Below are 20,966 nucleotides of genomic sequence, written 5' to 3' on the forward strand. Positions count from 1 at the left end.
ACTGCACTTAGCTAAAGTGACTTGACATTTCTTTCACATCAGAGACTAAGATACACATGGCCAAAAGAAGAAGAAAAAAACCTGTCTTCAGTTTCGCATTTTATGCAATTAAGATATGATCTCTGTACCTGGTAAAGTACAGTTACTTCACAACTAAATAAGGTAATTTCTAGTGTAATGCATATTGAGGGAAAACAGCTCAAGAGAAGAAATGTTTTGATCAAAATGGAATTAACAGATAATATGAAGGATGCAATTTACTATGAAGTATTGGATTAACTGCTCAAGGTGAGCCATGCTAGGTATTGAAATGCACATGAACAGCTTTAGGGGAGCAAACTATGGCCATACAGGTCAACCATAGTGGTATTTAAAACCTGTTTGTGCATATATTTAGCTTCTTGAATTGATAACTGAGTCTTTGATTGTCCAAAGTTGTCTAGAGCAAAAAAGGTGACTTTTTAGAGCAATGTTCTTGCGAAGAACTGAACTGCTAGAACGTGGCTCTCTCAGCTACGCTGATAATTTGCTGGAAGTGTGGAAGTCATCAGTGACAATTGCAAGGTGTAAAAAAACCATGTTAACCAGCACTGAGGATATATTTTTACAAGAAGGTTTTCCTGAAAATCTTACTATGGTGACTTTAAACGGCAAATCTTGGGACTCCTTCACCTCTCTGTTGACTCTTCTTAGTGCACTGTACATCTGGTGCTTGTGCAAATCATTGGCAGAATTTGGATACAGGACAGAGGAACTTTAGCAACACACAAAAAGAACACAGAACACAAGAGACTAACATCTAGCTCAGATAAGCAAACAAGACTTCACCTTCATTCCCTCACATAGTAGCTATATTTCTAATGGCCACTACAACAATAAAAAAATGCAAAGGTTTTCATACCTTTTGACTCCTCTGTTTCCATGCAGTCCTTACGTACAGGTCTCCCAAGCTAAGGGAACAAGATCTTGCTGCAAAGTAAAACTTTTTATGTTATCTTTGCTTCTCTTTCAACTCTCCTCTTGTCCTGTGGGTACCGAGCTGCTGTCAGCAATCAGATACAGTGGTTCTCCTCTGCCTTAAAAACTCACAGAAAACACCTGCAGCTGCTTCCCAGTTTCTTGGCCTGGAACAGCTGAGCTCCTGTTAATACTGCCTTTCTGCATTTTGCTGAGCCTTCTGTACTCATTTCCACTGTAAGAAGTACTGGTTTACAGATATAAACATCTCAACAAGTATTGGGTGAAATAACCTCCTCTATTACAAAAGAAGACCTCTTAATCTTACAAGAGATTAATAATTGGAAAAGTTGGCAAGATTTAGCCACTTTAGTAATTCATACCATATCCAACAGTGGAGGCCTTATGAGCTGGCCTATAAATAGATGACCTTCTACAAACTTCAGTAACATATTGCAGGCTAATCAGATCACGTTTGCATTTGTTCCCAAGGGAGGCAGCCTCAGGGATTTTCAAGATTCAGCCGCTAGTTCTGCAACACACCTTTTAGGTGACTTTGGTAAGTCACCTACCCCTTTGTAAAACTGTTTTTTCATTCTCAAACATGTCTATTTAGACAGAAACTGACTCTTGCTGTGTTTTGTGTGATGCAAAGTCTAAGGCCTCCTGAAACATGCATAATCACAGAATGGTAGGGGTTGGAAGGGACCTCTGGAGATCACCTTGTCCAACCCCTCCTGCTTGAGCAGGGACACCTACAGCAGGGGGCACAGGAATGCATCCAGGCGGGTTTTGAATGTCTCCAGGTAAGGAGACTCCACACCCTCCCTGGGCAGCCTGTTCCACCGCTCTGTCACCCTCACAGGAATGGAGTTTTTTCTAATACTGACGTGGACTTCCGGTGTTCCAACGTTTTGTTTGTCTCTTTCCTCAGGGTTTTCCGAACACAGTGACTGTCAGGTCCTAGTTGCAGCCCACTCTGAGCTAAGTGAGTAAAGTTTTTATCCCAGCGTCTGTGTGAGAGGGAAAAAGATGTTTTATCACTCTAAACGTGTTGCAGCAGGGAATGCTGTATGATTCCTACAAAAGCAACACATGGATTGCGCCAGAAGTAACCCCTTGCCTTAGGTGTCACTGTAATCTGCTTGGTGCAGCCGGCTGACTACCAAGAGCCTCGCTCGACGGTTCTCCTTAGTCCAGGACGCTCGTCCCCTCAGGACGTGCTAAAGCGGCAGGAAACCCCGGGGCTGAGCCCGCAGCTCAGCGCCCGGGAAGCCGTGCCCCTCACCCGCAGAGAGTCTTCATAACTCAACCCGCCTCAGGTAACGGCCGCGCCGCGCGCCGCGCGCTCCGCCCTTCCCCTCCGGCGCGTGCGCCGTTTGTCGCCGGTGGCGGGGCCTCAGCCGTCGGCGCGACCGATTCGAACGGCCTGGGCGGGCGGAAAGGAGCGAGTGAGGCGATATGCCGGGCTCCGGGGCCCTGCTTCGCCAGTGCCCGCTGCTGCTGCCTCAGAACCGGGAGGGGACGGCCTATCAGGGCTTCATCACTGCGCAGGTACCGGGGGTCGCGGGCCGCTCGGCCGGCGGCCGTTACTCCGCGTCAGCCTTCCCCCCTCCCCGCCCCCCGTCAGGCCTATGTGAGGGCGGGCTTCTGTGTGAGAGGGGAGCGCCTGTCTGAGGCAAGAGGGTTTCCCGCCTTGTCCCTTGCTGCGGCCGGCAGCTTCCCGGCCGAGCCGCCGGCTTCGTGAGGCAGGAAGTACCCGGCGTAGGGGGCGAGTACTGGGCCCCTTAGCTCTCGGCGGTTGCCTGCCGTGCGCCGTAAGGGTGATGTGGAGAGGCGTCTGCGTGGCGATCCCGCGGGTTTGCACTGTCTGTCCACGCGGAATTGCTCTTCTTTGGCACTGCTGCTGGCGTGGATTTGCTGTGCTGTCAAACGTGGGGTTTTTTGGCCGGGGATGGGGGGAGAAGGAGAAGTGCAGATTCAGTGTGTCTGCACTCATGGCCTAGGGTAAAAGTTGAAGCAAATGAGAAATTGTGGGTATTTCCCTTCCATTTGCTGTGTTTGTGAGGTTTCAGCTTAAACATTTGCATCATCTCTGTGAGGATCTGGTAAACTGTAGTGCAGGGAGAAGAACAGCACCTAGAACAGATTGAGAGTGGATGCTCTTAAGCCAATTTTGCTATCAGAGGTACTCTGCAGTGACGCTACAGTCACGGCTCATTAAAATATCACACTGGAGTGTGTGCATGGACCACAGAAACAGCTCTGAACAGGTGTATTTTCATTTAGAAATAGGGTGGGACTTTCTGCCTATAAAATAAGTAGAAGTCTAAAGGTATGGGCTGAATCACTCTTGTATTTTCAAAAGTGTAGTTTTGCAGTCAAAATTCAGGAAGGTTTTTGGTGATTCTTGTATTCAACTTTTGCAAGATGTTTACAAGCCTGTGTTGGTGTTACTCCGTGTGTTGGAATGCATCCTGGAGTTAATGGGAAGGTTAAGATGCAAGTGTGAACATCTGTTCTCAGATGTGATTTTTTCTGATTAGGGCTAAGGCCATAACAGCGAAGTCTGAGGTTATGCGCTGAATTTAAGTGTACAGTAAACACCAGCTTTGGAGGAGTCTGGAAGTAACTGATGTGCCAATGGGCTATAGTCAGCTCTGAAACAAATACCTTGTTTTTGCTTGCGAGCATCATGGAAACACTGAGGTTGAAAAGAACCTCTGGAGGTTCTCTAGCAGGGTCAGCTGGAGCAGGTTGCTCAAGACTGTGTCGAGTTGGGTTTTGAGTACTTTCAAGCATGGAGACTGCAACATCTTGGGCAGCCTGTTCTGGTGTTTGACCACCCTCACTGTTACTGAGTTTTTTTTCATTGTATTTAGGTGAAATTTCGTGTATTTCAACTTGTACCTGTTGTCTCTCATCCTGTCAGTGTGTGTCACTCAGTCTGGCTACATCTTCTTAAGTCCTCCTCCATCAGGTATTTGTATGTGCTGGCAAGATCCCCCCTGGGCTGCTTTTTATCCAGGCTAACCAATCCCATCTCCCTAAGTCTCTCCTCAGATAAGAGAGACTTTAAGGTCTTAATCACCTTCACAGCTCTTCACTAGACTAACTCCAGTATGTCCATGCCTTTCATGAACTGGGGATCCAGCACTCCAGGTGTGCCTCACCAGCATTGACCAGATGGGAAGGATCACACTCCTTGACATCTTGGAAGTGCTCTGCCTAATCCAGCACACGAGGCTGTGGGCCTTCGTTGCCAAGGGTGCGTTGCTGGCTCAGGGTCAACTTCACGTCCATGAGGACCCCCAGGTGCTGGTGTCTGGGGTGAATCCTCTCCCAGTGCAGGACTTTGCACTTTTCCTTTCTTAAGTTCATGAGGTTCCTGGCAGCCCATTTCCTCAGCCTGGTGAGGTCCCTCTGACCAGCAGCACAGTCACACATTCTATCAACCACACCTCCTGGTTTTGTATCCTCTGCCAACTTGCAGAGTGAGGGAGCATCCTGTCCGATCATCCAGGTCACTAAGGAAGGTTACATGGTGTCAGCCCCAGGACTGACCCCTGGTGCGCACCATTAGCTGGGGGCCTCTGCCTGGACTTGGTCCTGCTCATCACAACCCTCTGAGCCCCACAGTTCTGTATGTTTTCAGTCCACTTTGCTGTCAGCTTGTCTAGTTAATCCTCCTTCAGTTTGTCTATGAGTATGTTATGGGAAACAGTACTAAAAGCCTTTCTGAAATTGAGATAAGTGTTGGCTGTATCAGTCATCTAATCACAGGAGGAAATCTGGTTTCATTCTGAGATTTCTTCAGCAGGAAGTTAATTTGTGGATGTAATTCAAGGTAGGCTGAGCTGAAACAGAGTCTGGAATAAAAGTTTTGAGATGAGTTAACTACCCTCTCTGCTTCAGGGAGGAGTTAAAGCTACTCACAGACCTTCAGTTTTATTTCAATCATCCCATAAGGAGTTAGAGGGAGGGTCACAAAGCGGGACAATTATTATTACAATTACTTAATACAATTAAGTAGGTGGCGTTCAGGAACTGCCCCATATGGATTGCACTAACAGAAAAAAAAATTGCATTCGTGTACTTGGGACTGTTTTTGTTTAGTTTCTAAAACCTTGCTGAAATATGTTGTGGATCCATGCCCAAGTTCCTTTTTAGTGTAGTACTTTAATGATAAGAGCACGCTTTGACTTTACTTGAGTTGAAGACAGACTTTTACATACTTCAGCACGACTTGGATTAAATTATATTTCTTGGTTTTGTCCAGATATGGATAATGTTTATTTTTCTTCTAAAAGGTGTTATTTTTGCTTTATGAAACCTGATGCACCAAAGAGTTTTTACTGAATACTGCAAGTTAGAGATCAAGAGTATTTCAACTTCAGAATTAAAATCAGCATTATTTCTAACTGTCATTCATGCTTCTCTTTTTTTTTTTTCCTAAATAAAGAAATTCTGAAAAATCTTCCTGAAAGTCAGATAAGACAAACTTACTTTCTTAGTAGCTGATCTTATGAGGAATACTTCCCACAAATGTCTATTCTTCTTGGCTGACCTTCCTATTAACTAAATGTTTATTTTCAAGGGTAGAGACTTCCATATCAGGATACTGTTACCAATGGATTTTCAACTGCAAAATGCAAGGTAAGTTTTGTGAAAGCAGTATGTAAATACATGTAATAAAAGTTTATTTTGATAAAAGCAATGATGGATATGCATATGAATTATTATTTTTTTTCCAGTAGCAGCATTGGTAATTAATTCTTACTGGTTTCAATTTAACCTTGCAACAAAATTGTGCAGCATCAGTGTTAATAAATGCTGGCAATAAACATTACCTATAAAAAAATATTTTTGTTGTTAATTAACTTTGAAACCTGTTGTAATTAATTGGTTGTATTTATGTATAGATGAGTGTACTTGGAAAAAAAAATTCATTTAAATTGGATTATTTATATGTCACCATTTGGGAAACAGAAAATTTGGTGCAAAGTTCTAAAATAAAGCAATTATGTACTTGAATTAAAAAAAAAATGCTAAACATGATTTTCTCTTTCCTGTTAATACATATCAATTTGCATTACCCAACTTTTCTTTAAAAGCTCTGTTTTCATTATTGTGAGTGTTTATCACAGCAACACATGGGTAGATGTGTGTATTGTGTGTATGCACATGGGCATGGATTTGTCTTTATTCCCTACTTCTGCCTAGGCCAGCTTGCTCTGGTCTGTGAACACATGTATTCGATAGCTTTGTTACATTCCAGGTCAGATACACGCTATATATCCTTTGTCAGTTTCAGACTATCATTTTTAAATATTGGAATATTTTATGAAGTCATATTAGCTTGCAAGAATTATGTTGGTGTTTTCAGCAAAGAAACAGAGGCTTTTGTAGGTAAATGCTTAATTTTTAATGGGCCTTGTGATGGTGACATTTGAAAGTTTTGAGTAACTTTGAATATGAAGGCTCAAAGAGATTTTGAAATATTGTTTGTTTCCTTTGTTTTTTTTAAGAAAAACTTTTATGTTGTTGTGTAGCAGACTTTCTGATCTCTTCTAAAAATCACATACTGTGAATTTAAAATTTATACAAAATACTGTTTGTCCAGGATAGAGTGTAGCTGGTACCTAAAGAAGATACTGCATGGATATCAGCATATTTTAAAGCAGGTATACAGCTTTTAAAACCATTTCTGTTAAATGTGTGCCTATAATAATTCTGAAAAGCTTATACTTATGGACCTTTTCTAAAAGTGTTGAAGATTTATGTTGAAATGCTTGAGGATCTGCAGGTCAATCTAAAGAGAGATTAGTAAAGATTTATTTTTATTCATGCTTTATTTTTTTGAAGATTGAAATAGAACAATTTTTAATAAATGGCTGCTGACGTTTTACTGGAATTTTTCCTTAATCTCTTAATTAGAAACAGATTTGTTTTTTCCTTTTTTATATATTTATTTTTCACAAACTGTTCATAATGTGAAGAGGAGAATTATTAATTATCGATAGATCTAGCTCGTTCTGTGTTGTAGACAGTCAAGGAATCTAAGTTAAATCTTCTTATCCAGAAGAAGCTTTGGAACAATGAGACAACAGCCCTGCAGTCACGGAGAATATTTTGTTTCCAAGAAGGCATCCTTGCCACATGTGCTAGTTGAGACACTATCTCATGGACTGTGCCCCCCTTTGTAGAGCAAGTGTTGAGAGCTGGGAGTAACCAAAGATACAGAGCCTAGGAAACTGAAATGCAAATGTGTATTGCACCTGAATATAGACAGGGATCCTTAATCATGTACGGCATCTAAAAGCAGACGGGTCTGGAGGATTCCTCAAGAAAATGTGACCAACTAAGAAACATGTTTGAGTGATTCTAAAGCTTCTGTTCTCATTGGTGAAGACTAAAGTCTTCATTAATGTCTTTTATAAATATATAAAGTCTTCATAAACTATATAAATGTGTAATGTGTCATGATGTGACAAAGGTGATAGTTAATTTTCAGTAAAGGTCCCTGTACACTGGGAGATTTCTTCTGTAACTGAAATATTTCAACATGTGGTGCGCGGCTGGGTGCTTCTGTTAGTTGGCTTGACCATACTAGAAAAACAGACTGAAATTGTTTGCTACTAAAAGTTATGAGCTGAAGAAAATGAACAGATACTGTGTTCTCTCCAGAGGTTGCACAGCTGTCCAGATCTTGTCAGTTTTATGGTAGAGCTGAAAACTATTTTGGTAAGTGGCAGAATATATATGTGGGAGGAGGGATGTTCTTGTAGCTTTGGTTTTCACTATCAGTTTTTTACAGTTCACTGATAGATGGATTTATGTTTGTTTGTTTTAAGAAGTTATATTGTACGTATGCTGTTCATGTAATATTTGTATAAATATCCTTTAGGATTTTAAGTGACTGTATTCTTTGGAAATAGGAGTGTTAGAGAAAAAATGGAATCACAGCAGGAGATCTCAGTATAGAGTCATCTTCCTCACAATGATTTTCTTGGAATTCCTGATATTGTCCACGTGGTAAAGAAGGCTTATAATCATAGAAAGGACTGTACAGTCAGTGGATTGCTGAAGGTGCTTTCACCTGTGTGACAACTTGACCAATAAATGCAGAAAGCTTTTTTCGTAGTTCAGAGACTTGTTTATTCTTTTTTAAAAAATAGTTTTTCTGATCTGGGATTGAAGAGTAGCAAAGCCTTTAGTTAACAACATGAAACTAACAATGTCTTGTGTGTTAGTAAAACATTATTCAGTGAGCATTCTTGGCAAAGGATACTTGGGTACAACCTACTTAACTTAGAAATAAAACGCAGCAAGTATTCTTCAAAACAACAAAAATACCCTCCCGGTATTACACTACTGCTGGGAGTGTCTTTCCTCAGCATTTGTTCAATCCCTGCCAAACTGGGTTAGACTAAACCAGGCAGGGGTGATTGGAATAGGACTGAATATCTACATGTGGCTATTTTGGGATATTTCACAATAGTTTTTCCAATCTATTTGCCTGGACACATGAGCACTCAAAATTGGAATGCAATGAAAGTATAATTCATTTTTGTGTTATTAATTTTATTATACATTTCATTTTTTATTTGTCCTGTAAGTATAATTTTAACTTAACTACACTTTTAAATAACAAGTAGCACAACACAAATGTGAAATATAGGGTTTGGTTTTGTTTTTCTCTGTAACGTGGCATTACCTTTTTGATAGAATTATTTTTTTTTTTTTAGGCATTATGACACACTTGATTAGTGTCTGTACCAAACTTACTCTCTGGAATCCTATGATGTTAAAACAAAGAAATTGATTTTTTTTTTGGTTCTTTTTTATTGCTATTTAAAGTTGTATATAGCTACTTAAAAATAATGGGGGGGGATTTCATATATGTGTCGCCTTTTGTAGCTGTGGAGCCCAGGAGACAGCTGTGGGCTTAATAGAACCGTCTTTTGAGATGTTCTTTCAGTCAAGATGCTTGACTTCAAATTTATTAGCTGAAAAAGAGGCACAATTGATATTTGCATCTGAAGACTATGTTGTCAACATCTGTGGGTTTTTTTAAATTGCAGATGTTTTCATTACCAGTATCTGAAGTAATTTACCAAACAGCTTCTTTGTCTGCTTTAGCTGGAGGCTATAACAAAACAAATGCAGTGTACAGTTAATTTTACATAGGCTTAGTATTTTTGAATGAATTGCAAAAATCACATGACTAAAGAAATGCAAAAATATTGAAATATCTCTTAATGATGTTTTTAATGTCCTTTTAAACAGGAAATTGCTTTAAAGAATACACGAGACCTGCATATACCGTGGCCTCCAGAATACTACTCCTGTCTTGTCAGAGATCTAGAAATACTGGGTTGGAATAAGTATGTTTTGTTTATTTCTTAACAGATATTATCTTCAGAATATCTGTTCTTCTTTTGTATTTGTGAGTTGAACATATCAAATGTTCTTGTTCTGTTAATTTATCCTGTTGAGAAACTGGTTTTTCTTTAAAAACTCTGCTGCTTTGTTTTTAATCTAAAAAGCCTCAACAAACCTGTATCAGCTGAAGGTATATTTTCAGTCGCAAATAACTGAGCTGAAAGGTGAGATGCTGCTACTAAAAAAATCAATTCTTCTTTGACCTATAAACTATTGACATAGAAGACGTATTTAATACGACTGTTATAGGGGTTTTTTTCCTTCTTTTCCCTACTTTGTGCAGCTTTTCTTGATTATTCCTGTATGCGGCAGTTGATCATTGTGTACCTTTATGCTTTCATAAAAACAGTCCATACTTTTTTTTTTTTAACTGGGATAATTCTTTTTAAAGAACAGCTCTATCTTGCTCTCCATAGCACAAGGATCTCCTTAGACAAAGGAATAACATAGTTAATCTGCAAAACGGTACATCTACAAAAAATGAGTGGAGGGGAGAATTTGGAAAGCTGTAAATCCAGAACTTGAAAACAGCCAGCTCTTTGCAACACCTAGAGAGAGAAACTTATAAATTTTTTGCTACCCAGGTGGGCTCAAACAGAGATGAGGGCTATTGAAAAGCATTCCTTAGTCTCCAAAACCTGTGCAAGCAGACCATGTTTGGGGGATGGGGGCGGGGGCATTTCCAAGTGGGAAAAGCATTGGTTGCTGCACAAAGAGAGTATAACCTGTGTCACCTGAGGATGGAGACAGTTGAGTACCTGTGGAACAACAAGTGACGGTTCAGGTCTTCTAGGAGAAGGAGAAACAGAAGCGACCTAATGCTTGGTTTCCTGCCATGGGAAAGAATGTCACAATTGGAGAGGGTATTTGACTTTTATGTACGTAATGTATGCATAGGTGCCTCTGGCTGCCTTCTCATTAGGGTCTTGAATGAGTGCAAACATATTATTCACGGTCCCATATACTCTCAGATGAGCTCACAGAACAAATTTAATTTCATCCTCCTACAGAGGAAAACAAGGTTCTTCTCATACCTCTATAGAAACCTGGAGGACACAATGTCCACCTGGGAAGTTTTCAGAAATCTGCAGAGCTTCCTCTTTTGCAGACTTTTACTTGAAAGGCTTTAACTGCCATCACATGTGCCACCACTGGCAAGTTCTCTGATACTGAGTCTTTTACTCCTCCAGCAGAGAACCTGGAATGGTCTGATTTCTGTTCTTCCCCTTAGATCCTCCAGGAGACCTCTACAGGATTGAAGAAGGTAGTTGTTTCTGTGTAGGGAGGCATTAAGGAAATATATTTGAAGGGTGTCTTTAATAATATGTGATTAATCTCACAGAGCCTTCTTTCAAGGGGTTAAGGCAAAAGATTTTGTAGGGTGTTGAAAAATTTTGAATGAGAAGCTACTTTTTATTTTCAGTGAAATGAAAGTTTAAAAAGTCTACACTTGCAGTTTTCAACAAGAGAAGTCTACCTTTACCTTAGTCTTGGACAGTAAGTTAAGTATTTATTTTGCAAAGTGAAATAAAGAAGCCTTGGGTTTAAGAACAGTTTTGAGTTTTCTCACCTGAATTGTATATAAATAAATAATGTGATTAACATTAAGTAGGAATTTGCTTTGAAGGCCCACTTTTATTTAAAGATTTAAAACATCCTTGTTAAATCAGCCGAAGCTTTTTTCAGTGATTTCCATTATTAAGTATGTAGTTGTGCCAAGTGATGACATACTCTATTCAGATTTCTCAGACTCAGAGTCAGGTCTGAGAATATTAGTTGAAATTTCCAAAACACATGGGAAATAAATTCTGAATCATGCCTGCTTTCCCAAAATGGAAAAAAAATCCCCCCCAAAACCCAAAAAACCCCAAAACCAAACCCCAAACCTTCAAAAAGCCCATGCCAGCAAAACAGACACAGACATAACAGATATGCATTAAAGACATAAATATATAAAATGTACTATATTTATAATTTGATATATCAATATAGTATATAGCTAAATATACTGAAAATACACTTTGAAAATACAATTTAGTAGCTCATCTCAGAACTGGTATTTCTTCTGGCATGCTGTATGTAGAAAACATCCAGTGGTTTATTATTAAAAAGCATATCAGTGTTTCATTGAAGAGCATGCTTCTAGGGCAGAATTTGACCTGGTTTCTAGGCAGAGATGGTCTTCATGTAGACCCACAACTTATGCTGTGCTTTTGTCCAGTGTAGTCAATTAATTCAGTAAACATACACCTCTTGATTGAGTTATGTTACTGGTCTCTATTTGATTGGGATTTTTTGGTTGGGGAAGTTGTTAACCAAAGGGCTAAGCTGTACATAGAGGATCATATCTGGTTTACTGTGAGCTGGAAGGAGAATAACCTAGAGAGGCCATTTGAAGTACATCAGTAAGTTACACAATGGTTTTAGTGTGCTTTTAACAATGTAGTGAACTACTAAGAAGGCCTCTTAACCTAGACTAATTTTGAGTTGCAGGTGATGTGTATTTGCATGTTGGTTAAAAACATCCTGGTGTGGTCTTTCAGCGCAAAACTAAGCCAGCATTTAGTACTGGCAGTAAGGAGCAGTCACTGCTCACACCTTGAGAAGCCTCCAGCTTTATTTATCAGGATTTTTCTTAGAAAAGAATTGGCTTGTTTTGGACCCTAGATTTACTTTTTCCTAGTGAGTTCTGGGTCATGCTGGCAGCTGAGCGCATCCAAATCCAACTGAAAAACTGAAGGCTATTTTGAAAGAGAATCAAAGCAATAGGTTATTGTTCCTTTGCCTATGAAGTAAGCTGAGAAGTTCAGAGGTATGGCACAAATTTTGTGTGTTCTAAGGGTGTTTAGCTAAAACAATATGTGAAGTTTCTCAGAAACAAATTGAAGACATTATCTGCAATCATCTTACACCTTTCTCCTCCTAAACCACTGAAAGTACAAACAGTAATGAGGATTGCGAATGGGCAGGCTGCTGTGATTAGATATAATCGCTTTCTCTGTAATACAGAAGGCTTGATTCCTTGACCTAATTTAGGTGTGGGGGAGAGTGGATATGCTTTCATATTCAGATACTTGTACACAAAAGTCACAGTTCAACAGGCTCTAGAATTGTACCAAATTTCCAACGCTAAGTGTGGTCCTAACAGCTGAGGAGTTCAAAAGAGGGAGGATCCTCCTTCATTTTAAGAACATGGGAAAATACCAGCACAAACCTAATCAGCTGAGGTGGGAGAGAGTACACGTATAGTATTATTAAGCTATAGGAAAGGCTCTTCTAATGCTATCTCATAATCTTGCTAGTTGATTCAATGACAGTGTCTTGGGAAGGTAAATTATCGACTATAAAACATTTATAGGACTCTTATCACCCTCATGTGGATTCATAAAGGTTGCTAGTATCTCTTAAGTCCATGGTGTGGGTCATATCTCTCGAGTCTCAGTGCTCTTCTTGATACTTGCCAAGTTTTTTCATAGAAACTATCTTCTCTCGCCTTCCCGTTTCCAAGGGAATCCTGCCTTGTCACCTGCTTTCAATCATTAGTGTGTTATGCTGAATTACAGTACTTTGGAGATTTAACTGAGGCTTTTTATCTTTATGGTCATGCCATTTTTTTCTATATGATGAAACAACGGAGCCTAAGAGGAATAAAGGTTTATATAACTGAAATATCACCTATGTAAACAATTCCTTACTTGGTTATACAACCATGTGAGGAAGTTTATATGACTTTTATAGCGTTGTCCAACTTCCTCCAGTCCTACAGAACTGTCCCTCTGCCGTGGTTCACCCCCAGTCGGCAACTAAACACCATGCAGCTTCTCTCTCACTCCCCCCACCCCTGTGGGATGGGGGAGAGAATCAGAAGAGCAAAAGCAAGAGAAAAAAAAAACTTATGGGTTGAGATAAGAGCAGTTTAATAATGAAAATAAAATAATAATTATTATGATAATAACAATGATATATATATATATAAAATAAAAAAGGGAAAAGAAAAAAAACCCAAAACCACAAATGATATATCTGCTCGCCCCTGGCTGACCGATGCTGCTGGTCCCCGAGCTGTGATTGCTGCCCCCCTCCCCTGGCCAGCTCCTTCCAGTTAATGTACTGGGCATGATGTGACATGATCTGGAATATGCCTTTGGCCAGTTTGAATCCACTCTCTTAACTGTACCACCTCCCCTGCCAGCTTCTTGTGCACCCGGCAGAGCATGGGAAGCTAAAAAAGTCCTTGACTAGTACAAGCACTACCCAGCAACAACCAAAACATCAGAGTGTTATCAACATTATTTTCATACTAAGTCCAAAGCACAGCACTATGCCAGCTACGGTGAAGAAAATTAACTCGATCCCAGCTAAAACCATGACACCCTCTCACCTTTTCTTATCCAAAGAATGGTAGAGTGGTGTTACAGAACAGGTAGCCACAAAGCTACCAAGTTCCTTTTTTCTATCTTCAATGGAAAATTGAGTCTTCCTTCATTCCCTGGAGGCAGTTTACTCATTTTACTTCATGTTAAGAAGAAGGAAGGCTAACAATGAATTTTCTTTTTGGCTTTTCTTCAACCCTGTTTGTGAAAAAGCTTGAAAGGGAGGAGAAAGTTTTACTAGATAAACCTCTAGGTACATGGTTTGTAATAAATAGTACTTAAAAGGTGTTGTGTTGCTTAGCTTGAATAGTTGTCTTCTACTAGTGGCTAGTCGTTGAAGTCAGAATTAAATAGAAGTCGTAAGAACTTCCAGACTGGTCTGGATTGTAGTGGTGCTTTGTAGCAGTGATGATCTGTGGTTTTTTTGTTTTGTTTTTTTTTCCCTGTTACCTCCAAGCTCAGTGAAAATCACATTTTAAGCTGCTTTTAAAAGATACTTTAAATATTAATTCTAAACCAAAAAATATGTTAACAATTCAATAACAGACAGAACTTGAAAATCACTTTATGATATATCCCTCTATACGTCGTTAAACAGGTAGCCATTATTGGTGCTTGTGGTACCTCTTCCAAAATGCTTACTTTTTTTTTTTTTAAGTTTGTCTAATTTACAATGTCAATAAAACTGAATGTGAAGGTTCTTTACAAATACGACTGAACATCATAATATTTTCACTATATTTTTATCTTAATGGTGTGCCTATATTTATATTTTAAATATATAAACAGACACACACACGTATATATGTTTATTTTGGAGGCTGTGAGGTTGTTAAAATAACTGTAAAAGTACTGAACCCTTCAGGATTTCAGAAATAAATTTTAAGACATGTATGTCCATTGCTGTCTAAGAAATTCAAATAATTTAAAAAATCTTGTTCCCTCCCACCCAATACAGCATAAGGAACTGCAAAAAGCATTTGATTTTAAACTAAAATAATCCATACCTTTCTGGCACCTCAAGAGTGAAGTGGTCCAGACAAGATGACTGTCAGAACAGATAATATTAAGTCCAAACACCTTGACAGCATCCCTTCAATTTTTCCATTCTCTTTTGCTTTCTAACCTCACAGTGCATTGATGCAGGCACCAGTTGTGCTTTGTTTTGGACGCTGCTATATTTTTTATTGCAGTAAAATATATCAAATATTAATGTAAATATAAAAATTGTTTGTACACTGGTTTAGGATTTCCCCACCGCAGGCAACAGTAGATGGAGAGGTGGGATATAAGTAGTTTCTCATCTTTATAAAACTTTGTGATATAATTTTGAGGTAGAGTTGGAACAAAGCGGGACTAATGATTTTTTTTCCAGTTACAGGAAGACTACTTCTTTCTAGATAAATAAAATTTAATTGACTGCAGTTGAATTACACTTTTATCAAGACTTATATTTCTTTCAACTGTTGTGGAGAAAAGGAGTACCAAAATACTCCCAGGAATCCACAGGACTATCTAATATTGCGTTAATCAGCATTAAATGTGAAATAATATATCTTTTTCCCTACTTACTACCACTACTGCTGTTTCCCTCTGTATTTTTCAGTGCCCTCATATTGAGGCTATGCCATTTATGTAGATTGTTTTCTTTTCACTTCCTTCCCAGGAACGTGCACAGCCTTTGGTGTGTGTCTACTTTTTGTTGTACAGGCTTCTGCGACTCTATTGCCAGTTCCATTTGAAAGAGAACCATTTTCCCAGTGTGCTGGCTTGAGTGACTGGACTAGTATGTAATGGTTTAAAAGAAGAAAACATGTTACTTAGGCCAGCAAGCAGATGCTTTCTTTGAGAGGCCTTTCCATCCATCTAGGTGATAAGTTGTACAATAATCTTGGACTGCTTTTTATCTTTACACAAGAATGACATAGTAAAAATGCCAAAATATCCATATACCTGGTTCACTGGTAAATATACAGAGCAGTTTGAACCTTTTTTGCAGTTGTTGAAGCTACTCAGCAGAACGTGTTTCTAGAGAACGCTGTGTTTTACAATTGTATTCATCTTTGCTGTTCTGGGAAGCACAAATCAGTAACACCTTAAGTAAAGAGTCAGTGCTTATGTCAGAAGTTTTAAAACTTATTTACATTTAGTATGTACTTGCTGCTTGCTTGGGTGCATGTATACTGTGTAAAACTGTCATGAAACGAAGGCGAATCATCGTAAATAACTTTGTACTTGTTTGGGTGCTATTTTCTACAGATAATCAATTTCAGAATATGAACCAATACCCACTGAATTTTCCACAATAATAGTATTGATAATAAAAGAGAACTTCATTGAAGAGAAAAGCAAATCAAGAGCGTAAAAGTCTCATACAGAAACTGCAGAAATGGATCAAAGATTTGACAGGAAGTTTAATGTGTACATAAGTAGAGGCTGACAGGAACATGCTGTGTGTGTCAAAGGTTCCAGTGATGGAAAACTGAAACACAGTGCTCACTGACCACAGCATGAGCCTTGACACACATTGTAAATAACCCAAAGATATATGACTGCATTAAGCAGTAGACTGGTGTATTAACAGCAGTAAATCTAGAACAGAAATGGTTGCCATATAGGACTTCGTCTGCTTAATATTTGTACCAGACTAATAAGAGTATTGCAGGCATTTCAAACTGTACTTCTTACCACGCGGTTAGAGTTTTCTTTTCTCTTTCAGAGTTGCGCATGTGGATACTGGTTTTACCACAATCAAGCTAAAAGCTGAAGACTCTTGCGGTCGACAGCATCTCATCACTCTGAAGTTAAATGCAAAGGTGAATTTATGTGGGAGAAAATATTTGAAGGCTTCCTTGAAAATAAATGGATTTTTTCTTATTTCATAAGGATTTTAGAGAGTTGGTTTGTTTGCGTGTCTGTTCTGCAAGACAATGATGGGGGGGTTTCTTGAGGATTTTTTTTTTTAATAGAGAGTTTTCAGACTTTAACTATATTTAAAATAAATACTGCATTATGATTATCTCTAAGCATCTTTTCATATTAAACTGTGTGTCACATGAAAAACACTTTATGGTATTGAAACTATTTTACTGGATTACAGACAAAGCCATCTGGGAGACTTTCACTCATTATCACTCCGTCCGGAGGCTATGCATGTAACAAGAATTAGAGGATGTTGGGTTGCTTCTTTAGCAAGTCTTACTGTTAAAGCTATAGATAGAAAGATCTATGAAAAACTGACTACAGAAGTGAGTTCTGTATGTTAAAAAAATTACTTCTTTTTAGTCTAATGAGCTGATTTTGACAGTGCTTGCGAAGCAAATCTGGCATGTGCAGAAGCAGAAAAATTTTGATTCTTCTGGTACTTAGAACTGAATTCCAATTGCAATGTTTCTTCATAGAATTTCTCATTTCAAGGCAGAAATCTCTCAGAAGCTATAAATGTCCAGGCTGTAAGGTGATAATTGTATGGTAATAGCTGTTGTCTTCAGAAAAATCAATCTAGGGAAAAAGGGGGGTCAAAAGTGTCTGAACATTGTTGTTTGGGACTATCTTGGTTCATCATCTGCAGTAATAATCTTGAACGGATGAGGAGTGGGCACGGTGTTGTAAGATGATATTTCACTTCGACAGACATCCTATATTCCTTTAAATACCAGGATTGTTTTAGTTTTATAGGAGACAAGCTAATTTTACCTTAGAGGGGGAAAAAGGGCTATTTGGGAATTGATGTTGCTGAAGTGGATTTTAAAAAAAGAATAAAACTATCCTACATGCACAAAGTAATGAATGCATAATTAATTTGCTAGCCAGTCCATTATTAAGTACATTGATGGAAAAATATATCGGGAGGTACAATTATGCACTATTTAACGTGTGAAGAGAGTAACCAGACGGTATTGTCATAATTTACAAGGGTGCTGCTATCCCATATGACACTAGAAATTAAGTGCAGCCTGTCACCCCTAAGTTTTTTCTTGATTTTTTGGCGACAGAAGTGAAGTATTTTAATTTGGAAGTATTTGGAATATTTGGAAGTGTAAAAGTGCAGAAAAAAAAAACAACAGTGCAATACCCATTTTTACCCAGCAGCTGCCTTGGTCAAACTGTATTACACGCATTGGCAGGTTCTGTTTAGCCTTAACATATTGCCATACTATATGGGGAATCAAGATTACCATTTTCTATCCTTGTAAAAACTTGTGTATTTTCTTTATAGTGATAAAACATCTAAAGTTAAGACTCCTAATAGCAGAAGAAAGCACCATCTAACAACTAAGGACATGGTGTAATAAAGAGACTAGATTATCCAACTTGTCTCTTGTAACAAGTAACCATCAATCTTTTTTTTTTTTTTTTCCCCAAGTGATTGTTATGATGAAGGATCAATTGCTTGTCCTTTTTAAACCATGGCTGGCATTTAAACTTGCCGCAAGAGAAAATTTATATGTGAAACGTGGTTTCGGTGACATGGGGATTTGATTTTTCTTCATCTACATATCTAATACGTTTGAAAAGACTTTGTTGAAGTAATTTTTTGAAGGCATTTCTTTTGATAACCAGCTTTAATAAAAGTATGCTTATTTTTGTTAGCTGTTTCTTTGATTAAGGTTAGTATGTGAGCTAAACCTCTCCTCCCCAGTGTATTTGCTGGCTCTCGTCTGTATTCTGGCAGATGGGCTTGTTCAGCCTTGTCTTCATGGATGCCATGCAGTGAAATGAGTTTATAAACCTGCCGTCAGTGTTTTCAGGAAGAAACTCTTCAATAACTGATTTAGGAAATTCTTTTTCGTAAGGTTATCATGTGTATTGAGATGATGCCCTAAATATAGGAATATCGCTGTCATTCTTAACATGTTTGGATGTATTTTGAAGACTCTTCCTTAATGGGTTGTCAGATGTTTCCACCTGTTAACCTTGTCTTAATGTGCTTTGTGTTAGGAACTGTTCTTTCAAAACACTTGCTCTCTCTAAACAGCACTTATAAAGTGTCTAGGAAATTCAGGGTGATCAACTTAAACCTGGAAGAACTGAGAACAGTCATATCATAGTTAGGTATGTTAGCCAAATCACATGTGACACAATCTGTAAGTGATGAGGCTTAAGCCTCAGAAGAGGATATGTTCTTTAACGCTCAAATTACGTTTTGTGAAATACTTTACCAATTTATTTGGTTGAAAATGCCTGGTCCAGAAATCATCATCCATTCACAATTTAAATGAATGCCTAGAGAAGTTTTCTGAAAATAAAGCATGCATCTTTGCAAGGACAAACCCAAATACGTTGGGTTTTATTTATCAGATTTCATTTTGTATTGCATGAGAAGTGGGTTGGATGCTTGCCACGTCAGATCCTGAGAATTCAAATAGGCCACTGCAAGAATTTGCATGCCCTGTAGTGATCAGGATGCTTTGGTAATTATATGAACGGTTCGGCAAGGGTTATGCAAATGCTTTTTCTAGATAACGTTAGCTGCATGTTCAAAAATACAATATAAATATTTTGTTTAACGTTTGCTTAAATTGTTCTAAAGAACAATAGGATGATTTCTGACATATACATTTGCATGTAACTGTAATAACATATGATGTCATTGATATGCTCTGGTATAGTATTTTTAAATACAATCTCCTGGGGAATCACTCACCTTGTTTTGTATAGGTTTTCACTCTGCAAGTTCTAAAAACATGTACACAGGTACAGCATCATTGTTGCATAGTTCTTGGCAATGATCTGGCGCACAGTACAATATTGTGCTCTTAAAGAACATTTGACTAAAAACGCAGGGAGAAAGTGCTGTAGGTTTTTTGGTTGGTGTTTTGTTTTTTTTTTTTTAAAGTAATATAAAGTTAGTAGAATCTGTTTGCAAGCACTTATTCAAAGGCACCCTACAAAAAACTGCATAAAATGAATTTACTTACCAAGAAAGTAAACACATAATTGGCTAGTGCTGCTGGGATTTAAACGAGGTAATCCTAAAACCAATCCTACAGAAAAATTGTTCTGACTTAGCTTGTTCTAGGCATGCTTTTATACCTTGAAAACAAGTTTATTTCTATGCAAGCATCAAAGTATTTCATGAAAAATAATACCTACAATACAAAACCACTAACACTGCGATGCCTACACTACAAGAATGGTAGCGCCACAATAAAAGAAACTTGTAATGGCTTTTGTGGCTATGCATTTCTAAGCGGTAACCGCCTCCTGTCCAAATTAGCTCTTTCGCTTCTCTCGCTCTGTCACTGTTACTTAACTTGTCTGATTTGATAAAATGGTAAAGCACAAGATATTCAAGTTGTAGGAGTTGTCTTCAGAAAGTGGATGCCTAACAGAAACCACAAATGAAGGCAAATTAAAAAGCAAGTTTAAACAAATTTCTGTGAAATCTGTAAATCCACTAGATTACTATTATTATTAAAATCAAAGCAATGAAGAATGGATGCTCTAGGGAAGCTATGTGTCTTTTTTGCTCTTTGCCATACAGAACAATTGGGAATTAATTACTGTAGAATTACATTTTACATTTAAAAAAGACACATTTTAAAAAAAATCTGATAAACTGATTGCCAGATGTCTGATCAATAAGGCCAGTGTCTATGTCTGGACATTTACTTTGGGTGGGGAATGGTTCTGGGAAGCAGCACAGCTACACTTCGCCTCTGTCTTAACTCTCTAATTCTGTGAGGAAGCTGGGACCTTTTTTCTATATGCCTCCCCAAGTAAGATTCTCTGTAACATTTTCTTGTGTTGGCAGTTGATGCAATACTAACACAATTTCTATAAAACTGCTGCATATGTCACTGATAGAATTTGAAAGGTTGCATAGGTCTGAAGGAGGCAACTTCTCAGGTGAATAACATTTATGATAGGTGCTCTTAGAAAGGACACAGTTTATTTGTAATTTCCTTTGCTACTTTATTTTTCAGAAAATACCAGGTTTTTTTCCACAGATTTCCTATCAGATGCTGAACAGCAATAGATTTACTAGTGTTATGAATAGTCAGTGGTGATTTTTGGAGTTATCAAACCTTTTATAGCTTCAATTTTCTTAATAGAGCTATTGTAAATTTTTCTCATTGATAGGTTTTCATTTGGGGCGGGGGGGGTGTTTTGATTTTGGTTGTATGTTCATCTCTTTCTAAATATTTATGTACTTACTCTGATTACTTTCAGTTTCAAAACAAAATA

General features: G+C 38.3%; 1 protein-coding gene across 2 annotated transcripts in view; it reads left to right on the forward strand.

The window, feature by feature from the left end:
• The first annotated feature begins 2,323 nt into the window (after positions 1 to 2,323).
• Positions 2,324 to 20,966, forward strand: part of FANCL (FA complementation group L) — a 33,784-nt gene continuing 15,141 nt past the window's right edge. The window contains exons 1-6 of one of the 2 annotated variants that reach the window (XM_064446862.1): positions 2,324 to 2,511; positions 5,555 to 5,613; positions 6,581 to 6,641; positions 7,645 to 7,701; positions 9,247 to 9,344; positions 16,495 to 16,591. In XM_064446862.1, coding sequence (XP_064302932.1) covers positions 2,419 to 2,511; positions 5,555 to 5,613; positions 6,581 to 6,641; positions 7,645 to 7,701; positions 9,247 to 9,344; positions 16,495 to 16,591 — 465 coding nt within the window. In that variant the 5' untranslated portion in view covers positions 2,324 to 2,418. The remainder of the gene's footprint in view (positions 2,512 to 5,554; positions 5,614 to 6,580; positions 6,642 to 7,644; positions 7,702 to 9,246; positions 9,345 to 16,494; positions 16,592 to 20,966) is intronic. The other variant, XM_064446863.1, reaches the window with a different exon arrangement.

This window comes from Phalacrocorax carbo, chromosome 3 (assembly GCF_963921805.1).
Source record: "Phalacrocorax carbo chromosome 3, bPhaCar2.1, whole genome shotgun sequence".
NCBI lineage: Eukaryota > Metazoa > Chordata > Aves > Suliformes > Phalacrocoracidae > Phalacrocorax > Phalacrocorax carbo.